The sequence below is a fragment of the Narcine bancroftii genome, chromosome 12, assembly GCF_036971445.1.
Source record: "Narcine bancroftii isolate sNarBan1 chromosome 12, sNarBan1.hap1, whole genome shotgun sequence".
Classification (NCBI taxonomy): Eukaryota; Metazoa; Chordata; class Chondrichthyes; order Torpediniformes; family Narcinidae; genus Narcine; species Narcine bancroftii.
Genome location: NC_091480.1, coordinates 16,264,316 through 16,285,322, shown reverse-complemented (window position 1 = coordinate 16,285,322; position 21,007 = coordinate 16,264,316). Strand labels below are relative to the sequence as shown.

The 21,007-nt window shown below is 39.1% G+C and overlaps 1 protein-coding gene across 16 annotated transcripts in view; it reads left to right on the top strand.

The window, feature by feature from the left end:
• The window catches only part of rhbdl1 (rhomboid, veinlet-like 1 (Drosophila)), a 238,116-nt gene that overhangs the window by 90,406 nt on the left and 126,703 nt on the right, over nt 1–21,007 (top strand). For 14 of the 16 annotated variants that reach the window (XR_011347356.1, XR_011347355.1, XR_011347358.1 and 11 more), the window contains one exon: nt 8,832–8,990. The exons of 1 other annotated variant lie outside the window; for it this stretch is intronic. Coding sequence is in view for 10 of the 15 variants with exons in the window: in XM_069906200.1 (XP_069762301.1) it covers nt 8,832–8,990 (159 nt within the window). In the remaining 5 variants the exon portion in view is untranslated. Of the gene's footprint in view, nt 1–8,831; nt 8,991–21,007 lie in introns of those variants that run through there. One more of the 16 variants, XM_069906204.1, reaches the window with a different exon arrangement.

Here is a 21,007-nt window from a genome sequence, read left to right as displayed (position 1 = left end):
AGGAGGAAAAACCCAACACCCAACCCCAACCCACCAATTTTCCCTTGCAACCGCTGCAACCGAGCCTGCCTGTCCCACATCGGACTTGTCAGTCACCAACGAGCCTCCAGCAGACGTGGACATACCCCTCCATAAATCTTCGTCCGCGAAGCCAAGCCAAAGAAAGACAAAAAAAAAAGATTGTTGTCCATGTATCAGGTCAAAAGTCCCTTAATTTCTTATCCTTTTTTACACTTTTCACAGATGGAGACTTTTGATATGGACACCATTCTCTATCAGAACAGTAAATCTGTTCATTGAATTTGTGCAAATATCTCAAGTTGTAAACTAAAGAAACTCAGTTTCTTGACACACAGTGAGGTGATTGAACTCATGTCAAGGTGATCAGCATTCAGCACATGAAAGGGGAATGATATTGCAGAACAAATAAATGGTTTGGAAAGCCAAAGCAGCTTGTTTGTGTAAAAGTGAAAACCATGCATTAATTGTGATTGAATTGCTGCCCTTGCTGATCTTTTGGGCAGATTAGTGGAAAAGTGAGTGCCCAGGTTCAATATACAGATGCAATGATTTTGAGTAGCTTGCCCAGAAAGTTGGGTCAGTGAGAGAGCAGCCAATTCTACACTAACAGTGCAAAAATTCAGATGCTGGAAACCTGAAATAAAAACAGAAATACTCAGTCGATGTGGAAAGAAAAACAGATTTCATATTTCAGGTCAAAGATCCTTCATCAGAACTGGTAGATATTTTTCCATAAGAAAAACACAACAACGCAAGGCCAAAGAGATAGTTTACTTACCCATCAAGTTGATCATGAGGGCATTTAGAAAGAGAAAAAAAGGGACATGTGGAAGCTGTGAAATGCATGTCAAAGCGTGTTGAAGTCCAACTTATTGTCATTTGACTGCACAAATCTTTGGCTTGGCTTCGCGGACGAAGATTTATGGAGGGGGTAAATGTCCACGTCAGCTGCAGGCTCGTTTGTGGCTGACAAATCCGATGCGGGACAGGCAGACACGGTTGCAGCGGTTGCAGGGGAAAATTGGTTGGTTGGGGTTGGGTGTTGGGTTTTTCCTCCTTTGCCTTTTGTCAGTGAGGTGGGCTCTGTGGTCTTCTCTGGTCTTCAGTGCAAAATATGCAGAAACACACCCAACATACACACAAACAGACAAACAATACATATTCAGGACAATTATTCATATATAAATCAATAATGTTTCATGAATGAAAGTCTTGGATGGTTAGAGCAGATCTTTCATTATTTAGCATTCTCACTGCCTGTGGAAAATGGAAATCAAAAAGATAATATTGGAAAAGCTCAGAATCAATGGAGAGGAGGGCATCTGAGTTAATAATACTGATGGATAACCTTGTGTATATATTCTTGTCATGCTCCTCCAGAGTTTCTTTCCTCCTGCCATTTCAAGTCTTTTGCTATTACTCTGTTCCATTCATCGTTGACCTTCTAAGTTGTATCTACTGTTTTTATTCTCAAATTTTGTTCACTAGCTAAACAATAGGGTAACTGACCATTCCTACCAATGGATGCCATCTGACTTACGGAGTCTCTGCAGGCTCGCTTTGTTCACTTTTATTTGTGGAGGTTTGCATGTGCAAGGAAATCAAATCATCCAGATAATAACTCTATGACTTACATCATATAAGCTACATTATTTACTGAAAATGTTGATAATTTCAAACATGATCCATCAAGTTTCTAAGATGGCTTTAGGTTTTTAAGGTCCTGGTTTCAGTTCCTTCATTTGGAATAATTTGCTTTGGTTACTATTTTCATTAGTGATATCCAATGATATTCCTTTGAGAGACCTCACTATATCTGGAATCCATCCCTAAAATTACTTTTTTCTCCCACCATGAAACATAAGAATTCAGAAGTAGGAAGATAATCTAATAACCTGAAATCTTTTACCCTTTGTTGTGTCTGTTTCAAGTTTTAATCATGTTGGTGGAATCATTATTTACCTAAGGTATTCCTCATTAATTTACAAAATAAATTTGTTTGATACAATTGAATTTTGTTGGAATAATCTCTTAAAAGCTCTGATACATGATAATTTTACTGTTGGCATTTGTAAAGTTATTAAAATGTACTGTTTTTCAAATGTGACATCATTGTTTATAGTCTTAATAGCAAAACCCATCCTTGTTCTCCAATGTGGTCATTAATTTTCCCTTCAATCCAGAAAGTGGTTAAAATATGGACCTTGCTTACTGCCTGGAATAGTTATAATTCCTTCAAGAGAAAGCTAGATAATTACATAAAAGATGAGGAATGCCAATTCTTGCTTCCTAATAACACTGTAGTTTGCACACTTGACCTCCTGGAATAAAGATCTTGATGTAAATGTCATTCTGGATTTGTTCTGCAAAATGTACAACGTAATAATGTATGACTTTTACATTCAAAACCATAACGGAGATTCCTAGAAGAGCATTGATATTAAAAATTTGTGTCATTCTTGTCGTTACAAAGACATCTTTGTAATGATAAAAGCTATCCATGTTAATCATATGTAAGAAAATTGGTCCTTAAATGCAATGTAAAATCTGCTAAAAACCATGATGGCAAAAGTGTTTTTTTTTAAATCAATAACAACTTTCCAACCAGCAAGGATTATTGTCATTGAAACATAACAGATGGGCTACACTTAAACTGGAGGGGCAACAATATCCTGCCTGGGAGATTTGCTAGTGTTACTTGAGGGGGTTTAAATTTTTTTCAAATTTAGACATACAGCACAATAACAGACCATTGCAGCCCACAAACCCTGGGGAAAACACACACAGACATGAGGAAAACATACAAACTCTTTACAGACAGTGCAGGATTCGAACCCTGGTCCCGATCGCTGGTGCTGTAAAGGTGTTGCACTAACCACTATGTCAACTGTGCCACCCTAACTAGTTTAAGCTAGTCTGACGGGAGGTGGAGTGAGGGGAGGGTACCCAAAGCAGCAATCTATCAGATACATACACATTTGCAGGACAAGTATTCATAGATATAAATAATTAATGTTATTTTGTGAATATGAGAGTTTCGGATGGTTAGTGTGGACAGTTCCTTTGGTGGTTCAGCATTTTCACTGCCCGTGGAAAGAAGATGGGGTTTAGGACAGTTTGGCACCGGACATTTAGGTGTCCAGAATTTTGCACCCACATTTTGGCGCTGGATATCTTGGTGCTAACATTTAGATGTATTTCACTGCAGGGTGAGGGGTGTGTGGAGATGTCACCATGGGGAGAGGGGAATGCGGAGATGTCACAGCAGGGAAAAGGGAGTAAAATGATAATAAATTAATAATTTTATATTTGTTATATTTAATTAAAAAGATAATCAATTACATGCCATAGCCATTGCCATGTGCGAACGCCAAAATATCTGGCATCCAACTGCGCCTAAATGTCAGATTCCAAGAAGCTTTTCCTCAGCCTGGTGGTGCTAGCTCTGATTCTACTGTGTCATTTTCCCAATGGGAGCATGTTATGCGCAGGGTGGAAGGAGTACTCAATTACTTTGTGTGCCCTCTTCAGACAGTGATCCCAGTAGATCATGTTGATTGGGGTGGGGGGAGGGAGACTCCAGTGATCCTCTTTGCCACACTTGTGGTCCTGTGGAGTGATAGCCATTTCTCTCCAGCAGTTGTACTATACTGTGATGTAGTCGACCTTCTTGATACAGCTCCTGTAAAAGGTTGACATAATGGTAGCCGCCAGCCTTGCCCACTTCAGTCTTCTCAGGAAGTGCAGTCACTTTTGTCAAGTCATTGACAAGTGAGGAGATATTGTGGAGGATTGTTATCTCGATCAGAGGCCTGTGCCAGTGTCCACTGTTGCTTATCGTCATTAACAATTTAGATTGTTAGCATGGTTAATATCTGTGTGGATGACACCAAGGTTGGTGCTATAGTGTCCAGAGAAGAAGATTATTTAAGATTATAACAGGATCTAGATCAACTGGGAAAATGGACCAAGGGATGACAAAAGGAATTTAATTCACACAGGTCCAATGCGTTGCATTTTGAATGGTTAAATGAGGGCAGGACATACTTGGTGAGTGGTAGGGACATGGAAGGTGTTGTAGAACAGAGAGATTTGAGAATACAGGTACATAGATCCATGAAAATGGTGGTACAGACAGATAGGGAGGTGAAGAAACTGTTTGACATTCTTGCTTTTTTATGAGTACAGGAGCAAGAATGTCATGTTACAGCAGTACAAGATATTAGTGAGACTGCAAATTTATCAGCAAACTCCCAAGACCTAGGACTCAACACCCTTCTGTATAATTGGATCCTGGATTTCCTCAATTCCAGACCACGATCAGTGAGGATTGGTAAGAACATCTCCTCCACAATCTCCATCAATACCAGAGCACCACAGGTCTGTGTTCTCAGCCCCCTGCTCAACTCACTTTATACCTATGACTGTGGGACTTGGTACAACAGCAATACCATCTACAAGTTCACTGACAATACCATGGTAGTGGGTTGTATAAAAAAGGGTGATGAGTCTGCATACAGGAGGGAGATTGAAAACTTTGCTGAATACAAGATTATTGTTGGTGCTCCAGTGTCACCAAAAATGAGAAGCTGATTGTTAACTTCAGGAAGTAAAAACCAAAGATGTATGATCCAGTGATCATTGGGAGATCAGAGGTGGAGAGGGTGGGCAAGTTCTTGGGAGTCACTACCTTCCAGGATCTTTCCTGGGCCCAACAAATAAATGGGATCATAAAGAAAGCCTCTACTCCATCAGGAGTTTGCGGAGGTTTGGCGTGACATTGGAAACCCTGGCAAATTTCTACAGATGTGTGGTGGAAAGTGTGTTGACCAGTTGCGTCATGGTCTGGTATGGAGAAACCAATGGCCCTGAGCGAAAAACCCTCAAAAGGTAGTGGACGTAGCCCAGGGCATCATGGATAAAACCCTCCCCACCATCGAGAGCATCTAAGGGGAACACTGCTGTCAGACAGCAGTAACAATCAAGGTTCATACCACCCAGCACATGCTCTGTTCTTGCTGCTACCATCAGGAAAGAGATATAAGTGCCACATGACTCGCACCACCAGGTTCAGCAATAGCTGCTACCTTTCCACCATCAGACTCCTCAGCAACAAACTCTTCAGGGACTTATTTAAGGGTTCTTACTTTTGCACTTTCTTGCTTTTTTTTCCCCCGTATTGCTCAATCAGTTTGTTTACATTTCTTTCTTTATTTTCATGTGTATGTTGAGTAAGTTATTCTTGCATTGCCATTATGTGGTAATGCTGCCTCGCATGTAGGAAAAAGAATCTTAGGGATGTTTATGATGACTGACGATAAACCTGAATCTGAAAATGAGATAAGGAGGTGAAGAAAATGTTTGGCATCTTTGTCTTTATGAGTACAAGAGCAGGGATATCATGTTACAATTGTACAAGATGTTGATGAGACTACACTTGCAGTATTGCCCACGGTTCTAGATACCCATCCATGGAAAATATATCATTAAGTAGAAAAGGATGCAGAAAATATTGATGAGAATGTTGGCGAAACTGGTAGGCTTGAATTACAAGGTGAAGCTTCATAGGTTGAGACATTTTTGCTTGGAGCTAAGGGGGAGGTTTATAAAATCACCAGGGACATAGATAAGAGCCAATAGTCATGGTATTTTTCTCAGGGTAGGGGAATCTAAAACTAAAGGGCAATGATATCGGGTGAGAAGGGAAAGTTGTAAAAGCGACCTGAGGAATATCTTCACACAAAGGTGAGGGGGTATATTGAATGCTACGAGAGGAAATGATAGAGGCAAGGACAAATGTAACATTTAAAAGACCTGTAGATAGGTACATAGATACAAAAAAATTTAAAGGAATAGGGGCCTGACACAGGCAAATGGGATCATTTTAGATGGACATCGTGGTCGACATGGATGAATTGGGCCAAAGGGCCTGTTTCCCATGCTGTAGAATTCTGAGTATAGTAAAAAAAAAATGATGCAGCATATTGAATTGTCACAGAATACACCAACTTTATGTTATTTTGCTTCGAGCCTTCTCTTGTCATTTCAAATAATTCATATTTTGTATTTCACACAATCAAGGCCTTGATGTTGACCAGAGCTGCTGTCCTGCCTAAGGAGACCCCAGTCACATTGTTCAGCATTTTATCTGGGTGGAAGAAACTAATGTGCATGACAATCAAAATGTTTGTGAATATTTTATGCAGAAATATCTATAACTTAGCCCAAAATGTGCACCAAGATAATATTTGGAGACGAATATTTTCCAGATATCATGTCTAGAAATCAAGACTGCACCTGAACACCCATTTAAGATGGATAACCCCACAAACCAAATTATAAACTATAAAACAAATATATAATGTGGATTGAGTTTCTGCCAAAATATCTATGACATATTTAAAGTATTCCCAAGATCGTGTTCTATGGCGCGCTCTCCACTGGCCACCGAGACAGAGATGCATCAAAGAAGAGGTACAAGGACTACCTAAAGAAATCTCTTGGTGCCTGCCACATTGACCACCGCCAGTGGGCTGATATCACCTCCAACCGTGCATCTTGGCATCTCACAGTTCGGCAGGCAGCAACTTCCTTTGAAGAAGACCGCAGAGCCCACCTCACTGACAAAAGACAAAGGAGGAAAAACCCAACATCCAACCCCAACCCACCCATTTTCCCTTGCAACCGCTGCAACCGTGTCTGCTTGTCCCGCATCGGACTTGTCAGCCACAAACGAGCCTGCAGCTGACGTGGACATTACCCCTCCATAAATCTTCGTCCGTGAAGCCAAGCCAAAGAAAAAAGAAATGCCTTAATTTAGACCATTTTCTTGCTGCTCATGCAAAGAAGAGCTCCTCAGCTTGTGCAAATTTTTATTGCTGTGGGCATAGAAACATCTAGATCATTCGTTTGTTTAAAATAAAGACAATTGTAGAAAATGACTCATGTGGGTGGCACTTTGTTTCTTGTCAAATGCTATTTGTTGTCATGGTAATTGATGAATGAATATGATTCAAGCTCGACCTACACAGCACTTTATCTCCTAACTGTTGCTTTCTCCTTTCTTGACGGACATCCATACTGGAGTGAGATTTTATGGGCTGTTACTGCATATTGGTTTTTCACTGTGGTGATTCTATTCTGAATCTTTCTCTGTAAACCTGGAAAAAAAACCATTAACGGTGTGTTTATCACAGACTATAATTATCTAACCTCCACATAATCTTACTTGAAATCTACCACAAGGATAACACACCAATGTAACATCTGACAATCATAATATAAAATTTTGATTCTGAGGCAAGTAATGACTTATTTGGTCAGATAGCTGCAGACTGAGTTGAATGAGTAGGTCAAAAGAATAAAGAGATGGCAAAGTTTCTATAGGGAGTTAGACTTAATGCACTTCATCAGATTTACTGATAGAACCAAGACTGTTCTTCCCTGTAACCTGGAGATGCTGAAATGAATTAAAATATGACAGCTGCCATCCTGATTATCATCACACGACACCCACAATTCAAAGGTGCTGATCAGATTTATAGTAACATACTTAAAAAAAAATGCCGATTGGTTTTTGTTAGGAATATGCACATAATTCCTATCTATACAAACTAAAAAAAATTTAAAAAAATATACAAACTATCTGGGCACTGGAAACATTACTTACATTATTTCTCTGAGGAGCATCGGAGCTGAGTAGAAAAAGGGCATATATACTATACCTATATTTCTTGGTGAACCTGTGAGAATTTTTCTTTGTGTTTTATTGGTGAGATAATGATTTTTTTTCCTTGGTGAACATGAGTATGTGTTTGTATTTGAAAGTGGAGGGGTTGTGTAAGTATATCCATCCATAATTCTTTATCTGTGATTTATTGCTTTTCAAAGATTATAGGTTTTTGCCGTGATTTTCCACAGGATCAATTGCCCATTCAAGGAGTACCAATTGAAAGTGTTATCTAACCCCCAAGCAAGGAAGGAATGCTGAAGAGAAAAGAAAGCTGGATGTGGGTCAAGAACTTCAAATTCCTGAGTGTCCACATTTCTAAGGACCTGTCTTGGAGCCTCCATGTTGATGCATTCGCGAAGAAGGCTCACCAGCGATAACACTTTGTGAGGAGATTCAGTCTGTCATCAAAGTCTCAAACTTCTAAAGGTGTACCATGAAGAGCATTCTGTCTGGTTGATTCACTGTTTAGTATGGAGGTGCTAACGCCCAGGATAGGAAAAAAAACTGAGGGTTGTTAACTCGGCCTGCAACACCATGGACATCATTTCATCGAGGATATCTAAAAGAGGTGATGTCTTAACAAAGAGGCCTCTATCCTCAAGGACTCCCACCAGCCAACCCATGCCCTCTTGGCTCTGCTACCATCGGGAAAAAGGTACAGGAGCCTGAAGACGAGCACTCAGCGGCACAAGGACAGATTCTTCCCCTCAGCCTTCAGATTTCTAAATGAGCAATGAACCACAGAGTCCCTCACTTTTCCTTTCACTATTTTTATTTGATAAGGTGGTTTAAAATAAATGTTCGCACTGTGATGCTGCCATAAAACAACAAATTTCATGGCACGTTCATGACAATAAATTCTGATTCTGGCCTGATTAGAAATTTAAACAGATACTGAAGATTTAGTGTACTTAATAGGCTGAAGTTGAAGGGAAGGAATAATTTAAAATTAGTCTGCAGTTTCAAAGAATTAAATAACACTAACAAGTTAATGATAGTGAGATTATAAAATTAGACAAAAAAGAGAACGAGAAGAGTCAAACATGCTTTAATAATTCCCCCTTGATTTGTCCTTCAGCTTGATCCGGAGAATACTGGTTTCATTCCTGTGGAGCACTTCTCCAACCTGCTTCAGAGCCATGAATTACAACTGGATCCTACCAAACTTGAGATGTTGTTTGCTCTTGTGCAGAGCAATGAGCAGGGCCAAATCTGCTACCACGAGTTTGTCAACCTGGTGAGTTACAAATATAAGCAGAAAATTTGTCAGTGCCAAATTGAGCTGTGATACTGTGAAATGAATACAAGGGTACACAATAATAAGAGCATCGGACATGAAATAGGATACCGATTTGTATTTCCTTAGATGCTTTGTTTATCACTGATTCACTGGTGTTGAACTAAATTGTTGATTTTTTAAAAAAGTTGCTGAATGGAGCATTGCATAACTGTATTTATTCTGACAGAGCATTCATGCAATGAATTTGGACTATTATTTGACATAATGCTTTCATTTGCTTCTTGCTGTCTTGCTGCACTCATTTCGGAGTTAACATTGATATCAGAGGTGATCTTCATGGTTGGGGAGCTGATGAAGCAGAAGATAAGTGTAATAAAGCCCTTGACGATTTAACAATATTGGTGGTGTTTGAGGGTGAAATTGAACATGGGCAGGGAAACAAGATAGGTGTTAGCAAATTACCTGGCAGCCCCACAGAACTAAATTTCACTCCTCCGATTTAATGTGCAAGATTACAAAGAACTGTGTAATGGTGGCAGAAGGTGCCATGTTCACAGGAACTTAATTTCTAGAAGGAAAAGGGTAGCAAAACAGCTTGTCTGTAACGTTACTGCAGGAGGTGCCAGGGGGGAAAAAAATTAATGAAGCTGAGTTCCTGAAACAGAGGTTCAGCAGGTCCAAAGGCCATATATGGAAAAAAAAATTACACCCTAACCTTGATTTTCTGATTGTGTACCAAAGCAGCAAGGCTTCAGTATGGAACCATATTTTCATCAAATTTGCTTTGCAATATCAACTTCAGACTTTTGGTTGTAGTGTTAATACTGGTGAATAGAATTGTTTCTCACCCTTGGACCAGCAAAGGAAACCTTGTAAACATCTCTTGTATTTAAACCTGATTGCACACAGACCCTCCAAATGTGAAATATATTTTCACAGTTTCTTACCACATAGAGCAGGGTGAAGTCACATATGATAAAATTCAGATGTTTGAGAGCTGCAAGACATGAAAAAATATTACATACACATTTTTACTCTTGCATGCACATATTGTTAGAAAAAAATTATAAATATTAAGAATTACATGTATGTAATAATATGAACTGGTATCCATGTATGTAAACTGCTAACTGAATTAGTTTCAATAATCAAAAATCACACATACTGTATATACTTGTGTAATAGTCAAAATTTGTGGACCAATTTTTAGGGTAAAAGGAGACTATTACATTTGTACTACTTTTGACTGTGGTGAGTACCTGCGTCATTGAGGCGTCAGGAACTCAGATGGGCTGGTGGGGGGGGCAGGGGGCTGCCTGTTCTGGGTGGTAAGTCTGCATTTGGGGCATTGGGAGCTCGGATGGGCGAGTGGCCAGGTTCAAAAATAGGGGGGTTGAATTTTACATGGTATTGACTATTACACGTGTATATATGGTATACATACAAAATATTTTCAAACATAGGTCACGCGCACTAAAACTACCATATACAACAGTATTATCAACTTCAGACTAGCAACCAACTAGCACAAATCTGGGAAGTAGGAGGACCCAAATTTTGTTTTTGCTTTTCCCTCCCACAACTCATGCAGTTATGGAGGAATGTGGAAATTTTGCTCAGGCAGTGCTGGAGTCCGGTTTGAACCTTGGCCACTGGAGCTGTGAGCAGCATCTCCATATGCAACTTGAACAACATCCCCCTCTGTGCTGAATTTGCAAGTTTAGTCAGAATAGCAAAGACCATTATATCACCCTCCCACCTTTGTATCATTCTAAATTGAATGTATTTTCAAATATTTGGCTTGAATGATTTCAAAAATAAAATAATACCCTGGCAGCAGGTCCCATTAAAGCTTGAATTTACCACTTGGTAGAATAAGGTGGAGGAGAACTTGAAAAGTATTGCATGCATATTTTGAACAACAAGTCGACATTAGGGATGTTGAGAGAGGAAAGAGATAAATTTGGATCACAGTCTTCCTTAGAAGAGTATGGATTTAGGTCCTAGTGAATTATCCATGTGTAAGGCACCAATTTTATGAATCTCAGGGTTATATGTGATGTCATGTATGTACTCTGACAATAAATCTGAGTTCATGCACTGTTCAGTTAAATGTGGTTTAATTGCCTGAAAATGTGGTATTTAAAGTGTCCCCACCCCTGAAATTGATGACCATGCCCATTCTCTTCCACGTTGTTTTCTAATTGCTCTGGCCTACATGACATTGGAGCTGACAAGGCTTGGTCAGGTCTTGACTGATGAGCTGCATTTGAAGGCCCAATTGATGCTTACACTCCCATGCAAATGAAGCCCAAGGCCCAGTTTAAGTTCATTATCATGCTGATGTCATCAGGTGTGAAGTCATCAGATTCAGCTGCCTGTTCTGCTTCAGAAACCAGTAGAAGCTGAAAGGAGGTGCACCTCTTGCAGGCTAAGCCCCCAGTACGCCCACATACAGTACCCGAATGGGCGGGAATACACAGTGTCCATCCGGGATCTGGATGGAACAGGGGCCCAGCATGGAAGGTGCACCCAGAAGCCCTCGTCAGTGACCAGCTGGCCCCAGGTATCAACCACCACAACCCCTCAGGACCTCACCCCCAGCACCCCTGCAACTTCCAACGGAGCAACCGATGTTCCAACGCCCCAATGCCCCCTCCCCCCCCGCCCCAGGAACCGGTTTGCACTGCCACAGCTCAGCCCCTGGACATTCAGCCCACTGGATTAATCGCTGCACTGCGGGAGCGATGACAACACCACTGGTGCTGCGGTGATCAAAGCAGCAGATAAAGCTTCTGGACCAGCTGAATCTATGAACTGGTATAAACTGCATGACTGGAGACGATGACAATGGATAATGTGCCACTTCACCCCAAAGGACTTTTCTCACTGGACTCCTCAGGCCGGCCCACCTCCTGGATCCAAGCCAGAAGCACGTAGTTGTATGTTGGAGGTTTCAGGACATTAAAGCCTTTGACCATGTGCTTTGTGTCTGCGTGGTTATTGATCGTGCTACAAAATGCAACATACAATGTTCTGGAGGTAGAAGTAAAACAAGAAAGTCTTCAGACACTGTGATTGAAGTAAATACACAATGCTGGAGAAACTCAGCAGGTCAAACAATGTACTTTATAAAGCAAAGATAAAGATTGAAAGATACAAAACTAATATTTCAGGCTTGAGCCCTTCATTATGTTATCTTATCATCAAGGTATCAAACCTGAAACATTGGTGTTGCATCTTTATCTTTGCTTTATAAAAAACACTGTTTGACCTGCTGAGTTTCTCCAGCATTGTGTTTTTACTTCTGGAGATAGAGTTCATTTGAGTTTCTCTAACAAATTTTTTTGCATTAACTGTAGTTTTTTTTTCCCACTTTTAGGTTATGTAGGATTAGAGGTTCCTGCAAGAGCAAAAGGTGGTGGAACCACTGTCTAGCTATTAGTTTGTATGAATGTACCATGTGGACTGGCCTCCCCCCTGCACCTGTAACTCCTCTCCTCAGAATACCCATAAAGGCTACTGGGAGACAGAAATAAGGACAAGAATCTTGTTTAACTGGGTTTATTTAACACAGAGCTGATCCTACTTCAGGCTGAATTAGAGTTTACAACTGAATGGTGGCTGCCAATATAATTCATCACCAGAGCTGGTACATGGACTACTTTTGATAGTCCAAAGGAATGGGAAATGAATTTTCAGAATTTTCTTCTGAGTTAGCCTGTGCTTTTGGAGTTTTAGATCTTTTCCTCTCTCAGGAAATTGCATGGTTCTCAGCGTACTGGGATTGTATGATTGATCACCACTGTACAAAAAAGGTTGGATGAGCCAATATAGTAGGTCTTTTCCCATTTTTTCAATGTATGGAATTTTTTATTAAAAGGGGGTAAGTTTTTAAATAGCATGTTTCAATACGAAATATTGAGAAATAATAGACCTGAACTGAAAGATAACTGGCGTTTAAAAGCATAAAAATTTAAATTCGAGCTATTGGGTGATTTTTTTTGTGTGTTCTATGTTTGATTTAATTTTTTTTTTAAGTCTGAAAGTTGTTTAAATGATATTTTATTCACGTAATTTAATTTTATAGCATGTAAAGCAATTTGTAGTAGCAACTTTTCATTTTTATTTTGTAATACATTTTTAAATTAAAGCATGTAAAATATTTTAACAAGATTCAACTTGATGCACTCCTGAAGCATAAAAAATCACTTTAAGTAACACCGACTTCATTATTCATTACCTACTGAAAAATTGTTGTTTTTGCACACAATATACAGTGATTACCATGTAGTTTTATTCAATATTTCTTTTTGTAAAGGCTGTCACAACTTCTTGAGTGCATTGGCCCTTCTGGTACTTGCCAAAGCTGTCAGATGACAAGTCTAGGCCTGATAATAACAGTTGATTATAGTGGGATGTACCACGACATTTGGACATGCAGCGAGAAAATAAAGTCAACAGGGGGCATTGTGGAATGAAGGTGAATGATGAAGAACATTAGAAGAATGAGAGGGGATCTTATAAGAACATATAAAATTATGAAAGGCATAGATAAGATAGAGGTAGATAAGTTGTTTCCATTGATGAGGGAGCCTGGAACTAGGGGCTATCACCTCAAGATTCAGGGTAGTAGATTTAGGACAGAGATGAGGAGGAACAGCTTTTCCCAGAGGTGGTGAAACTATGGAATTTAATGCCCATTGAATCAGTGCAGACTATCTCAGTAAATACAATATAATTAAGACAAGGTTGGATAGATTTTTACATGGTAAGGGAATTGAGGGATGTGGGGGAAAGGCAAGTAGGTGAAGATAAACCTGTCATGAGATCAGCCATGATCTCATTGAAGGGTGGAGCAGGCTCAACAGGCTGGTGGCCTTCTCTTGCTCCTATCTCATGTTCTTATGTTCCTAAAAGCAACATTGAAAGAAAATCTTTTGTATGCTATGGCTAGGTTCTAGAATTCCCTGATAGGGGTAGCAGTGAAGGGAGATCAATTCTAGCATTCAAAAAGGAGCTGTATAAGTACCTGAAAGGAAAGAATTTGCAATGTTATGGGGAGAAGATTGGAGAATGTGACTTGTTGGATTGCTCTTGAATAAACTTGCAGATTTAACTAAATGCATTCATTCTGTGCTGCAACTATTCTGTATCCTGGAGATTTATTACTTACTGAACCATTAGAAGTTTTGCTGTTGTTTCATGGGAAGTGCCTTCAGAAAATGCATTTCTCAAGCACCATGACGGTTACTATGGAAATGCATGAGGCACGCTTTGCAGCATTTTTCAGGGCTTAACCACTCAAGGAAATGGAGTAGTGACTAATGGTTCTTTGAGTGGGGACGGAGAAGAAGCGCAGGTCACCTCATTCATAGAAACCATTCTGGGAAAACAGAGTACATGTACTAAGTGTTCTTCCAGCCCCAAGATGTGACAGAATTAATATGAAGGGAAAATAGAGAAGTTAGAATACAAGCAATCCAGGATTTTATCCATGCTTAATCTTAAGCTATTAAACAGGGCATTGTATCACATAGCCAATCAATTTACTGTTGAGAACAAGTGGTACATTGTTCATTGATAAATGAGGTACCTACCAGACTGGGTGATATTTTTAATAGTATTCAGCTTTACAACTATATCCTCCAATCTACTTGAAATAAGGCAGAAGAGGAAGGATTGTATTTAATTAAAATAAGCATTTAATGTCTGGCAAGTGACTATCTACAAAACTGAAATGTTTATATGGACTGAAATTTAAACACCATGATCTGGTATGAGGCCAGAGATACCACCAAATGGCATGAAATCCAAAAAAAAACCATGATGTGTTCTTCAGAATCACTTTCTCCCAGAAATGACATAAAATATAGCATTTTCAACTTTCCTAAAGAATTAGGCCAAAGATGACTAAAGTAAACTCTCCAGATTACCATAACTATATAACCATATAACATATAACAATTACAGTACGGAAACAGGCCATATCGGCCCTTCTAGTCCGCACCAATTGAAGTGAAACTCCACGAGTTCCACCTACCTGATCCCTGCCCATAACTCTCCAACCGCCTCACATCGATGTACTCATCTAACCTCCAATTAATTGACAAAATTGACCTTGCTGCAAACACCTCTTCTGGAAGGTCATTCCACTCAGTCACCACTCTCTGAGTGAAGAAGTTTCCTCTTATGTTACTTCTAAAGTTTTACCCCCTAACCTTTAACTTATGACCCCTTGTTCCAATCTCTCCTACCCTCAAGGGGAAGAGCCTATTCACATTTAGCTTGGCTTTGTCTGCTGTAGGAGAATACTTTCAAAAGGAGTGTTTCAATATTCTACCTTAGCTGAATAAGGTAGAATAAAGCATAGAACACTACAGCACCGAAAGTAGGCCATTTGGCCTTTCTAGTCTGAGCCGACCACTATTTCACTAGTTCCACTGACCTCTCCCATCCCTGTATCTATCTAATCTATTTTTAAAACTCAAGATTGAGTCCACATTCACTATATTAGATGGCAACCTATTCCACACTCCCACCACTCTCGGAGTGAAGAACTTTCCCCTAATGTTCCCCCTAAACCTTTCCACTTTCAGCTTAAAACTATGACCCCCTTGTATTTATCTTCCCCAATCTAAGTGGAAAAACCTACACGTAGCCACTCTGTCTATAGCGTTCATAATCTTGTTAACCTCTATCAAGTCTCCCCTCATTCTTCTTCGCTCCAAGGAATAAAATCCTAACCAGTTTAATCTTTCCCTGTAACTCAACTCCTAAAGACCCGGCAACATCATAGCAAATCTTCTCTGCACTCTCTTAATCTTATTGATATCCTTCCTGATGATAGGCAAACAGAACTACACACAATATTCCAAATTTGGCCTCACCAATGTCTTAAACAACTTCAACATAATATTCTAAAAACTATCTTTACAATCCTGTCCACCTGCAACTCCACCTTCAGGGAACAATATATCTATATTCCTATATTCTTTTATCCTCCGCACTCCTCAGTGTCCTATCATTTATTGTGTATGTCCTACCTTGGTCTCCCTTTAATGCATCACCTCACACTTGAATGCATTACACTCCATCTGCTATTTTTTGGCTCATTCTCCCAGTTGGTTCAGATTCCTCTGCAAGGTTTGAAAATGTTACTCGCTGTCCACAACGCCTCCTATCTTTGTGTCATCAGCAAACTTGCTGATCCATTTGACCACATTAACATCCAGATCACTGATATAGTCAACAAACAACAATGGTCCCAACATTGATCCCTGAGGCACATTACTAGTCACAGGCCTCCAGTCTGAGAAGCAACCATGAAGTACCATTCTGTTTTCTTCCTCTCAGCCAATTCTGAATCTAGTTTACAACCTCTCCATCAATACCTTGTGTTTTAGCCATTTGAACTAACCTCCCATGTGGGACCTTGTCAAAGTCTTCACCAAAGTCCAACATCTATGGCCTTTCCTTCATCTACCTTCTTGGTAATCTCCTCAAAAAAATCTACAAGATTCATTAAGCATGACCTACCACACACAAAGCCGTGCTAACTGTCCTTAATCAGCCTATGGCTGTCCAAATACCAATAGGATTTACCTACCTTTATTCGCTGTAAGGCACCAAGTTCTTCCTCCTCCTTATTTTCCATGTTTCATGATACTTATGTTTGTTTCCCTTCCTTCTTTATACATTATGCCAGTTTCCTGAGTAAATACTGATGCAAAAAAAAACTGTTTAAGATCTCTCCCATTACATGAGGCTCCACGCATAGTTGACCACTCTGATCCTCTAGGGGACCACATTTGTTTCTTACTATCTTTTTACTCTTAATATACTTTGCCAAAGTAACCTCATGTCTTCTCTTTGGCTTCCTGATTTTCTTGAGTATTTTCTTGGCCTTTCTGTGCTCTTCAAGTACCTCATTAGCTCCTTGCTGCCTATACTTGCTATACACCTCCCTCTTCTTCTTAACCAGCTCTCCAAAATCCTTTGAAAACCAGGGTTCCCTCTGCCTGTTAACGTTGCTTTTAATCCTCACAGGAACATGCAAACTCTGTATTCTCAAAATTTTCTCTTTGAAGGCCATCCACTTACTTAACACACCCTTGCCAGAAAACAACATATCCCAATCCACTTTTCCTAGATCCTTTCTCATTTTCACAACATTTTCCATCCTACAATTTAGAATCCCAACATGAGGATCAGACTTATCCTTTTCCATAATCAACTTGAAGCTAATGACATTATGGTCACTGGACCCAAAATGTTTGGTTACAAATAAATCTGTCACCTGACTTGTCTTGTTCCCTAATAGGAGATCAAGTACTGCATCCTCTCTCATTGGTATCTCTATATATTGATTTGGAAAACTTTCCTGAACAGATTTCACAAACTCCAAGCTATCCAGCCCTTTCACAGTATGAGAGTCCCAGTCAATATTTGGAAAGTTAAAATCTCCTATTATCACACTTTCTGCTTCTTACATTGATTGGTCTGCTATCGCTCTACAGATTTGCTCCTCCAATTCTCTTTGACTATTTTGCGGTCTATAATGCAACCTTATCAGTGTGGTCTCCCCTTTGCCATTCCTCAACTCCACCCATATGGCCTCTGTAGGCAAACCCTCCTGGCTGTTCTGACTTTGTACAGCTGAAATGCTTTCCCTGACCAGCAATGCCTCTCCTCCCCTTTCATCTCTCCCCCTCTATAATGTCTGAAGCAACAGGATTGAAAAAAAATGATGGGCTGAAATGCCAGCTTGTAGGTGATGAGAAATATTTTTTTCTGAAATTTCTCAACATTTCAAAAGGTGAAGAAAGAAGAAAAAATGAGTTGGGAGATGGCTGCACACAGACCCTTGGGTGGGAAGGGGAAGTAATATGGGTACACACTTTGTGGGAGAAGAGTGTTGGAGGGAGTGATATTCAGGGAGAGGATCGAGACATGTAACAATGGTAAGAGAGTTTGGTCAAACTACCAAGGATAAGCATATAATCTGCAGCACAGAGCAGTGGGGATATCAGCAAGATTGTGTTGTGTGGGGATGGTATTCATGAATGCCAATGAGACTCAAAGACATAAATTGCCTGGAGATGCTTTGGACTTGCTGGTGGAAGTGAAGCAAGAGTTGAATCTCAAGCCCCAATTTGGTTAAACCTTCTTACAAGCCTTTGAGAAGACAGGAAAATGAGAAAAATACATTAGCTATGTTCGAATGTAGGAGCAGACTCGATGGGCCAAATAGCTTAATTCTGCTCCTATATCTTATGGTAAGCATGGTAAAAGTTTGCTCAAGTAAGATCTAAGGATTGTTTTCTGATCTGAAATGTTAACCGTGTTTCTCCTCCATGCATGCTACCTGACATGCTGAGTATTTCTAGCAAACTCTATGCAGACATTACAAACTTCCAGCATGTTTTTTTTTAGATTTTCAAAAGTTTGAATATTCCTGAACTTGGTAGGTTGCATTGTGATATGCATGACTCAAATTCAGACACACTATTTAAAGACACATTGCAAATTTTGATTGTCTCTGGAATTGGGAGCACAACTGAGAAAGGAATTGGGAGCACAACCGAGAAAATTATGCTATGCATGATCTTGTTTTGGGACTTGCGGAGAATTTATATTTATTTAGGTTGGACAAGCTTGTTTGCGACCTAAAGCTGTAGTTGGACCAGGCAGAGAAATGAGCGGTAGTAGGGTAATTTCCCCATTCCCAATTCCTCCCTGGGTTCTTTCACTTTCCTTTGCGCTCCCCACTTCCCGAACTCTACATTTTGCACCGAGAACCAGAGAATGCTTTTCCATCAGGTTGTACTTGTGCAATCAGATGACAATAAACTTGACTTGAAATGTTCCTCATGTGCTGAGGAGAGATGAATGAATTCAACATTCTGCAAACATGGTTGTTGCTTAAGTTAGCTGAGGAGTGTTAGATCCTGGACACTGCTCTGAGGAGCTTCTGAAGTGATGTCTTTGTGCTGGGATGATTGTGGTATGACCCTCTCATTCCATCCACACACACTACTCTCCAATTCACCCCACCCAAAGCCTTTAATCTTTTCTTTTTCAATCTTTTTATTATTATTATAATTTATAAACACATACAGTTCAAAGAAATATTAAAAAAATACATAGTAAGTAATGAATTAATACAGAGATATTAAACAATAATATTACAGAATAAAAATATATCATAAAAAATTTTTTTTGATCAGTTTAGGGTGCGAACTATCTCTAAAAAAAAAGATATAATTAATAACAATATATGAAAAAAGAGAAAAAAAAACCCCAAGAAAGAAGACAAAACAAATCTGAATTAAAAAAAACTTTTAAAAAAACTTTTAAAAAAACCTACAGACATAGCTAAACCACGCCGATCACTCCGATCTCATCTTACAGCCCAATTATCATACATAATCATAGAAAGAAAACAGAGCCAGATCAACTCACCACAAATGAAAATATTGAATAAATGGTCGCCAGGTTAACTCAAACTTAGAAGGGGATTCATAGACAGAGTTTCTAATTTTCTCTAAATTTAAACATAGTATAGTTTGGGTAAACCATTGGAAAACAGAGGGAGGATTTACCTCTTTCCAATTTAATAGTATAGATCTTCTAGCCATTAGTGTAAGAAAAGCAATCATACGATCCGCAGGAAGAGATAAATAAGTAAAATCTATCATAGGTAATCCAAAAATTGCAGTAATGGGATGTGGTTGTAAATCAATATTCAAAACAGTAGATATAATGGAAAAAATTTCCTTCCAATAATTCTGTAAAGAGGGACAGGACCAAAACATATGTGTAAGGGAAGCTATTTCCAATTGACATTTATCACATATAGGATCGATATGAGAATAAAAGCGATGGAGTTTATCTTTAGACATATGAGCTCTATGAACAACTTTAAACTGTATTAGTGAATGTTTTGCACATAGAGAAGAAGAGTTTACCAGTCGCAGAATTTTATTCCAATTTTCATTAGAAATATGAAGGTTGAGTTCTCTTTCCCAATCATTTTTAAACTTTTCAAAAGTCCCAGAATTTATTTTTGTAATTATATTATATAATTTAGATATCACACCTTTTGGAGGGATAAAGCCTTTAATCTCTTCTACCACTGATCTCCCAATCTTCTCAAGAGATTTCCAATTCCATCTTTGCATCCCTTTCTCCTCTGCATGCCCATTTCTGGTCAGATGTCAATGTCTACTCATAATGGTTGGCTGTGGCGAGGAAAGGGAGATTGGAAGGCGGGTTCTACTGTTAAATTCAACTGAACCTGAGTGAAAAATTTTTATTCAAGTTTCTCAGCTTCAAAACTCCAATCTACCAGCACTTCTTGATTCTCCCTCCCTGGCTTCAAGCCAGCCCATTGACTGACTTCTCTATTTATCAAGTTTTTATCCATGTGTTTAAAATTCCATTTTTACCTCGAGCTAAATTCTTCTGACAAAATCTTTATGTAATATCTTACTAAATGCCATCTGAAAATCTGTATTTACGGGGTGTCATTCATAGTAACCTTCAGCAAGTAAATGAGTAAATAAAATGTTTTATTCAATTTCTCTATGGTGAGTAAAATTAAGATGAAAAATGGGAGAAATCTAGAAGATTCCAGATACCCAATTTCTACCTAACTGGCCATTTTCCAACATGACACACTTTCCCAAATACCCGTTCCCATGTACGATTTGTGGCGTTCAAGCCTTGAAAGTTGACACATGCTCTTAAAGCATGGGATCAGCACCATGAAGGGTGATTGAACATGTATAATTTCTGCTCTTCATTCTGTGGAATTTTGTTTTTGATTTGCACTATAACTCTTGCATCATTGCAGAAAGACTTTGTAAAATTATGTACATCTTAACAGTCATAAAATTGTAGCCTATTATCATTCTATGATAGAAAATTGCAGGTGTTCTTTAAAATGTTCACATTTTTTAAAAAAATCCATCAATGGTGAATCAAAAAAAAACGCTGAACAATAAAGATTT